At 38.1% G+C, this 8,265-nt stretch overlaps 1 protein-coding gene across 2 annotated transcripts; it reads right to left on the bottom strand.

The window, feature by feature from the left end:
* Positions 1 to 1,922: 1,922 nt before the first annotated feature.
* On the bottom strand, positions 1,923 to 8,187 carry sec22c (SEC22 homolog C, vesicle trafficking protein). Of its 2 annotated transcripts, none has more exons than XM_049564561.1 (7): positions 8,049 to 8,187; positions 6,877 to 7,088; positions 6,509 to 6,672; positions 6,143 to 6,322; positions 5,875 to 5,996; positions 4,859 to 4,924; positions 1,923 to 4,769 (listed from the first exon to the last, which is right to left on the bottom strand). In XM_049564561.1, exons 2-7 carry the CDS (start codon positions 7,056 to 7,058, stop codon positions 4,569 to 4,571), a joined length of 915 nt encoding a protein of 304 aa, XP_049420518.1. In that variant the 5' UTR covers positions 7,059 to 7,088; positions 8,049 to 8,187; the 3' UTR covers positions 1,923 to 4,568. The 2 variants fall into 2 exon arrangements, with proteins under 2 accessions (XP_049420518.1, XP_049420519.1); XM_049564562.1 differs by having other exon boundaries at positions 5,875 to 5,993.
* Positions 8,188 to 8,265: the final 78 nt, after the last annotated feature.

Raw genomic sequence — 8,265 nt, 5'->3', positions numbered from 1 at the left:
CTCTGGGTACTCCGGCTTCCTCCCACAGTCCAAAGACATGCAGGTTAATTGGTGACTCTAAATTGGCTGTAGGTGTGAATGTGAGTGTGCATGGTTGTCTGTCTCTATGTGTCAGCCCTGTGATAGTCTGGGGACCTGTCCAGGGTGTACCCTGCCTCTCGCCTAGCGTCAGCTGGGATAGGCTTCAACCCCCCCGCGACCCCAAACAGGATAAACGGTTATGGAAGATGAATGAATGAATTAATGAACAATAATATACAGTACTGACAATGTAAACACCAATCCATCCTTGACACAAAATTTTAATGTAAAGTCTACACTAATACCACAGACTGTCACAATGACAAAAACTTCATGTTCACTTTACACAAAAAAAATTACAAAAAAAAATCTTTTATGTTAAGTCAACAGTTTTTGAGTTTTGAGTTAATTTGACTTAAATTTATAAAGCCAATTTTGCCTAATTAGTTTAAGGCCAATAAACAACACTATCACTGTGTAACAAATTCCTGCGCGCTGAGGCTAAATAGGTGGAATTTCCCAGCATGCCGTAGGACAATGTGTTTAAGGACAAAAGCCAAAGATACTGTTTAAATGTGTCCTGAATCACTGACATTACCCCATTACACAGTGATTAATGCTCATGTATTTCACTATGGTTCTAATGGGTTACAGTTAATGTTGTGGTAGAAGATGTTTTGCTCCATAAATCAAGTCGTATACACTCACTCTAAAAGTGAATCCACTTGCTCAATTAAAAAAAATTAAGTTAATAATTTGCATGCATCTTTTCAAGTAGTTCCAACCTAAACTCAATCAGTTAATTACAACGTATATGATTTGCTTTGACCTAAAAAAAAATATCAGATAAATCAACTTAATATTTATCCAAAAGCTATGTTGATATTTAGTGGTCAAACTTTTTCATTTAAGATATTCTTACTTATTTCATTTTTATTCCATCCTACTCAAGACATCAAAAATGTTTTTGATTTTGACTAAAGAGTACTTCCTGGTTCAGAGTTCATCTCTTGGGCTTTTTCTAGCAGTTGAGAAACCTGAATTTGCCACAGTGTATTTTTATAGTTCAGTGAAATTAGAAAAAAAAGTTGCAAAATTAGAATAGAATTAAATGCTCAAACAGCAACAAATAAAAGTTATGCAAAACTGATAAAAAATTCTTGTCAGACAAGGGTCATATGACACATTTATTTTGTGTCTGGTGTACTTAAAACTTTTCTGAGTGAGTGAATTGGGCTTTACAATATAAAGCAACCATCAGTTGACACAGACACAAACTTATATGGAGATTAGTACACTGTGAAAGAGCTCCATCTAGTGTGACACTGGAAAGAATACATCAATAATTTTACATTGATGATTCAAGTTTCCTATAGCTTTTCCCATTTTTAATACTTTGTTCTTTATTGTTTAAGAACACAACAAATCATATCAGGAGATCAACATATATCAAACACACACCTATCATATACTGCTGTCCCATACACATACATTTGCCCCTTTTTGTGGTCGTATTGTGTCTCTTTGTAGTTTTCTCTTTGTGGTTATTTTGCATTTTCTTGTCACCATCATGAGTCTCTAAATGTCTTGCTGCAGCTGTTTTGCATCTGTTTTTGTCTCTTTATAGTAGTTTTAAGCCTCTTTGTGATCATTTTGAGTCTCTTCTTGGTTGGTACGTGTCTCTTTGAGTGACATTTTACAGGTGAAGGCCAGAGGGTGTCCTTGCCACTTGGGTTCGAGGGCCTGTGCCCAGTAGTCCAGTTTAATAATCTTTAGACATATTTTAAAAGTGGCCTTAAAGGAAATCATGAAGGTAATAAAATATTCTTTATGTTGTCTGAACACTGCTGAATATGGACTTAATGCTGATACCTTGGACATAAAAATCAAACTTCAACAAGTGAAAAAAAAGACACTATTTATTAATGAAATGTCAGTTTTACCACAGCAGGAAAAATAAAGCCCTCTAATCACCAGTGTATTTGGCAGTTACAATGAATGACATTGTTCCATTACGCTCTCTTATTACAAACAAGTTGCAGCCACAAAAACGAGTGAATCAACCTCATGTAGGTGTAATTACAAATAACTCCATTCTGCTGACTGTGTTTTGTATTAAACAGAATAAAGAAAATGTCCTGTTTAACTCGCTTTAGGTTCTGAACCTGAATGATTTTCAAATTCAGATCACATGTAAGACTTCAGATGTTGATAGAAGAGAAACCAAATATTACTAGAAGGCTGCCATGTTTCAATTGTACGATGTATTTCTACTGTATGTTACAAACCTTCATAATCAACAAAATTATCCTTCATTTCCATTCAAGTGTTAAAATATTAAATATTTGGTTCTACATCTTTTAGAACATTATTTTACAATTCATTTGGTCAACAACTTGTAGGCTACAGTGGAAACGATGAGTCAGTAAAACCTCCTTTGTATCAAAAATATTACAACTTCACCGAAGTCCTGCACAGAAAATACCACAAAGTTTCACTTGTTTATATTCAAAATCAACCCTGTCCAAGAAAACCTCATTTAATTAAGAGCTTACTCTCCTGTCGTATGGCTGAACACAGCATCAAAAGTCACTGAGCCGGTCTGATTCTCAGAAATTTACCAAAACACCCAGTAATTTACAGTGTTTTCTGCAGCTACACATTTTAAACCTTCAGTAGTTTCCTCACTCTTTGTAAACTACAATCTAAACATGATTCTTTTCCTAAACTATCTGTGCATTATTGTGAAGGACGTTTGGATTGTCGGATGAAAAGCAACATTTTTATTTACTGTTAAAATTCCCTCCAACTTTTATGATTAAATAGTCTCATGAAAAGGACACAACGCCACAGCGCTACTTGTTTGACAAACACGTTAAAGTAATCATTAACTTCCCTCACTTAAAGGGACAGTTCACCCCAAAATCAAAAATGCATATTTTTCCTCTTACCTGTAGTGCTGTTTATCATTCGAGATTATTTTGGTGTGAGTTGCTGAGTGTTGGAGATACCTCTACAGCTCTACAGCTGATATCTGCAACACTCTGCAACTCACACCAAAACAATCTAGATTAATAAATAGAGCTACAGGTAAGAGGAAACATATGTATTTTTGATTCTGGGGTGAACTGTCCCTTTAACTGACATTTGTGCAACTGTTTAGCTATTTAAAAAAACGAATGTCTAAGAAGCTAAATACACAAAAATGTTAAAAAAAAAATACCTAGGAGACTTATACTTTGCCTATTTATTTAGCAGCGCTACTGTTCTATTTAAACATAGATTATAACCATATGATTTCTGTGTTTATAACAATCTGAGAACTACATATAGGGAGCTGCGTTATAAACCCTGAAGCGAGACGAAACAAATGAACCAAGTAAACTTAAATCAGGATATAAATAGCTGAGCCCAATTTGCAACATATTCAAGAACAATTACCATAACCAACACAAAAAATCTAAGTCTAATAGTGCAGTCAAACATTTTTCTCCAACAAATCTTAATAATAATTTACCATCAAATTAGTGCTTTCATAGTCTTACCCACAGTTTTGACAATGCAGAGATCAGAAGAAAAGGATAAAACAGACAAACTGAAATTGTTTTGATGATACAAAAATGGAGCTGATATGATGAAAGTCTCCTGTTATGACAAACTATATTGAAAATATTAAGATAATATGCCTTAACATCATGCCTTACACTTATATAAGACTAATATTCCCTCAGTATTGAATGTAGTTTCCATTAAGTCATTGAATAATGGAGCCCTTACATTTGAACCTTTGCAATGACTAGCTGAGCACTTGCCGGAGTATCGGTACAAAAGTCAACACAATTTAACAAACTAAAAGAATTGCATTGTCACACAGTAAGGCATGAAACAATCCACAGCTTACATTTACACCTTTTAGGTTTTTACTGCAGCCTAATGAGCAAATAATAGAAAACAAATAAATATAGCTGCTGCTTTACTTGACTGTCACTGATCCTAAATCGAACTGCACTACATCATTTAAGTATCACACCGCCACCAATGTGGGATAGACAGACCTAAATGTCTGCTAATAATCTAAGAGCAGTTAAATCTAATGTCTGTTACAATCACAAACTGTCACTTAAACTGATCATGTAAAAATAATCAACGGCCTGTGGTTGCAGAAATAATACTGAGCTGAACGTGAGCGAGCATGACCAGCTTCGACAGAAATTTTTGTCTCTACATGAAAAACTTTGGTCAGCAACTCTGACTGAATAAACTCCTCCATTTTCTTCAAAAACTCTTTGAAACAAATGGCACAAACATTTTCCTTCTACAACAGACGTCACGTTTAAGCTTCTCTGTTTGTATCTGTTTGCAGATACGTTAAAGGTTCCAGAAAGAACTGCATGTCACTGTATTCTCTTTACAGTCTCTGAAGCAAATGTACACAAAGTGCAAGTAGGTTCTTCAGAACTCCTGTGGATCAAGCCATTTGCTTCCCTGTCGTTCTCACCTGCACTGAAAACTGGAGACAGAAAGAGCTGTCTAATGTCCTCTGCTCCTCAGACCCCACAATCATTGGTTCTGTCTTGCAGTTTGCGGGTGAGGATGAGGACAGTGGAGAGGGAGGCGACAGACATGTGGAAGATCAGCTGCCACACGTTTCTCAGGCCGAGCAGATAGAGGTTGCATAGGACGATCACACTCAGGAGAGTGAAGGACTTGGGTTTCTTCAGGGACGAGTGGAACAGGTAGAGGTGGCACTGTGGACACAGAGAGGACATTCACAGTGTCAGAGAGGGATTGACACAGGTGGGATTCAGCTTGCAGTGTAAATGTGGACAACTTTTACCTGAAGCACACAGCAGACAAACGCCAGAAAAAATGCCACAACATTCCAAACACTTTCGTAATCATCCTGTGGACAGAAAAGACAAATCACATTTATTTCAGATTATACTAACAGGGATATTGCATATTAAAGAACACTGCTGTAAATATGCCAGATTTAGCCAACAGGCTACTTTTCATCTGTACTCCCTGGCCAGATGTTGAATATAAAACGTAATTTATGACATATCAACTTGCCTGACTCCTTTATAGATTTATTTGAGTCTGGGGAATTTGACTCCCTGTATTAAATCCGAGGTTACAAGTCTTGGCGTGATCTTTGGTTCAGATCTAAGCTTAAAGTCCCACATTAACAAGGTGACGAAAGCATCATGTTTCCACCTCAGAAACATAGCCAAGGTACAACCATGTCTAAATGATAAAGATGCAGAGAAACTGATTCGTGCCTTTATTTTAAATGCAATGTTTACTTGTCTCCCAAAAACACCACTGAGAGACTTCAGCTCATTCAAAACTCTGCTGCTCGGCTATTAACCAGAACCAAGAGGAGAGAGCAAATCAGGCCAGTCTTAGCTGCTCTTCACCGACTTCCTATTACATTTAGAGTTCATTTTAAAGTCATTTTCCTTGTATACAAAGCCCTACATGGGCTAGGACCCAGCTACATTGCTAACTCCCTTTTAACTATTTGCCTCCAAGAACACTATGATCATCTGCTGCTGGTTTATTGGAGGTTCCCAGCAACAGCCGGAAGAAGATCGGAGATGAGGCCATTGTCAGTTACGCCATAAAGCTGTGGAACACACTTCCTATAGATATCAGGGACGCTAGCTCGCTAAGTATCTTCATAAGACGCTAAAAGTGTATCTGTTCACTTTAGCCTTTAACTAGCTCTGACTTCCTGATACAGGTCTGACACTCTTTCTTTCTACGCTTCACGCTGCTGCAACTCTTTTAAAATCTTGTTTATTTTATGATTTATAGTAATCTGTGATAGGATTTTGGCACTGGCCATACCTGGAATGTGTTCTCTATGAGGTGAACACCGCGGATTATGTTCAAAGATGCACACATGATATTTAGGACCAGAGAGAGGATGCCTGGCGCTGTCACTGGTTCCAGTCTTACACTCTGACCTGCTGAACAATAGAAAATAAATAATGTAAAATAATGCAACACAGAGAAAACATTGAGAACCCTCCTCATTTCTGCATTACAGAAACATGACATAATAAACCACTGTGCTGTTTGTGCTATATTGTAGTCATATGATCAGCAGTCTTACCAGTTCCAGGACCTTGCTCCATGTGCCCATTGGCAGTGCCGTTAGTGAGCTCCACTTCGTCCAAGTTAATGACTTGAGGTGGATGGATCCTCAGATCCCCCTGGACCTCTGCCAGGGTCACCTCTAGGGCCGGACCACCACTCTGGTTGTACTGCTGCTTCAGCTTCTGGATGGTGCTGTCTGTTAATAGGCAGCAATGAAACATAAGGACAAATCAATGTATTTATTTTTAGTTTAAAGCATCACAACACAGGAGCTTTATTTGTCATTCAACACATCGGATTTTAAGTCAAACAGAAAAAAAACCTTTGCAACCCCAAAATATCAACAGCAAATCTGGATGACAATATTTCTCTTCCTACTCACCAAATTCCAAAAATGGATACGGTCTGGCTGCCAAGGCAACAACAGTGCTATTGAAGCATGCTGTGAACTCCCAGCGCAGATCTTCCAGGAAGCAGAAGGCCTTAGCAACAGGGAGGCTGCAGTGGCACACGGTCATGTAGGATACACCCTCTGAAGAGACGAAGCTGAACAGGTGAGAGGAGAAAAGGTGTTTAGTAAACAAACAGCCTGACGCAGCGTGGCATGGATGCTCCTGTGACCAAGTGGACAACATCCTGTCTGTCTTCAGCATCACAAACTCAACACACACAGAGTTGCTCTACACTGTGTATTATCATTTTTGCCATTACAGAAAGTCTGCTACTGTTTTTTTTTTCCTGAGCCCTTACTATATGTTGAGCTCCTGGCCTTTGATGGTCCCTCTGTCAGGGAAACGGGCCAGTGCCTTGCTGATGGTCCTGAGCTGCTGCTTCCTCTCCTGGAGCTCTCGGTTGTGTTCAAAGTCTGTGGAGGCCGACAGAGGGAGTCCATCCCTCACTCGAACCACGAAGGCGAACAGGATCAGAGACATGATCCACTCGGTCCACGGAGAACACACTGCCTGCATGAGGCACAGAGAAACATCAGATCATCAGCACTGCTACGTAGGGCTGCAACCGGGGTGTAACTTTTCTGTCTACTAACCAAATGTTCAAATTTCACCAGCCACTTATATAATTAAACAGCATTTGGCAAGCAGATGGTGCTAATTTTGTACCTTTTGTAAATAATTTTCATAATCTCACAATGATTTTCTTGAATAATCAATACATTTTGGACTATTAAATGTCAGCAAATGGTCAAAAATGTGCGTCACAAGACCATTAAGCACATAATGACATCTCCGAATGTCTTGTTTTGTTCGAGCAACAGTGCTTTCTGTTTACTATTACAAAAGACAAATATTTACAACAGAAAATTGACTTTTTGTCGCTTAAAATGGTGTATATGATTATGAAAATAGTTGCAGATTAATCCACTGACCACTGACTTACTGTGTCATTTAACTGACAAATCATTGCAACTCTATATTACAGTATAACACACTGAGTTGCCATATTATTAGGCACTTAGCTGATACTATTATAACTTAAAACACCACTGAAATACATCCTGCCTTCATTAAGGATCTAACTGAAAATTAAGGCAACTTTATGGTCATTTAAAGGACTGTTTTTTGTTTAATTAATGAGTTAAAAGGGGTGCCTATTGTAAGCGCAAGTCAAACCAGCAGTACTACAAACTACAGACTCCACAATGACCACAAAGTTTAAATACCTTCTACCAATATCAAACTTTAGTTTTGACTACAACTGAACTTGAGCACCTTCATGAGGACTGCAGGACTACTGTGTTGTTTGTAGACCGCATTTAGCAGGTGTATATATTGACTAACAATTAAGTGTATTATTAGTTAACTGCGTAGGTTTGAAAATTGTGAAGTCTTGTGTAATTTTGCTCTGCTTTTAAAACAATGAGATATCAGTCTATGTTTAATTATATACGTGTTGTAACGCCTTACCTCATTATCGTGGGTTTCATGCTGCACCTAGTTAGTTAGCTACTGGATGTTAGCTGACTACAGCATCATAATAAGGAAATACACCACCAGCAGAGAGCCAGCGCCAGGTTCAGATACTCCTCACGAGTGCAATCGCATACTTTCAGTTACTAACGATTATTACAGACAACCTGATTAACCTGTTTTAACATATGCGTGAGAAGTTGCATTAGCCAAC

Source organism: Epinephelus fuscoguttatus, linkage group LG21, assembly GCF_011397635.1.
Source record: "Epinephelus fuscoguttatus linkage group LG21, E.fuscoguttatus.final_Chr_v1".
NCBI classification, from domain to species: domain Eukaryota; kingdom Metazoa; phylum Chordata; class Actinopteri; order Perciformes; family Serranidae; genus Epinephelus; species Epinephelus fuscoguttatus.
Note: the sequence above shows the minus strand (reverse complement) of the source record. Positions and strands in the feature narration are given on the sequence as shown.

Coding starts and splice junctions, on each gene's coding strand:
- sec22c (XM_049564561.1), bottom strand. CDS start 7,058: ATGTCTCTGATCCTGTTCGCCTTCGTGGTTCGAGTGAGGGATGGACTC. Junction 5,997..6,142: donor GGAGCAAGGTCCTGGAACTG/GTAAGACTGCTG, acceptor TCTATTGTTCAG/CAGGTCAGAGTGTAAGACTG. Junction 4,925..5,874: donor TCATAGAGAACACATTCCAG/GTATGGCCAGTG, acceptor TTCTGTCCACAG/GATGATTACGAAAGTGTTTG.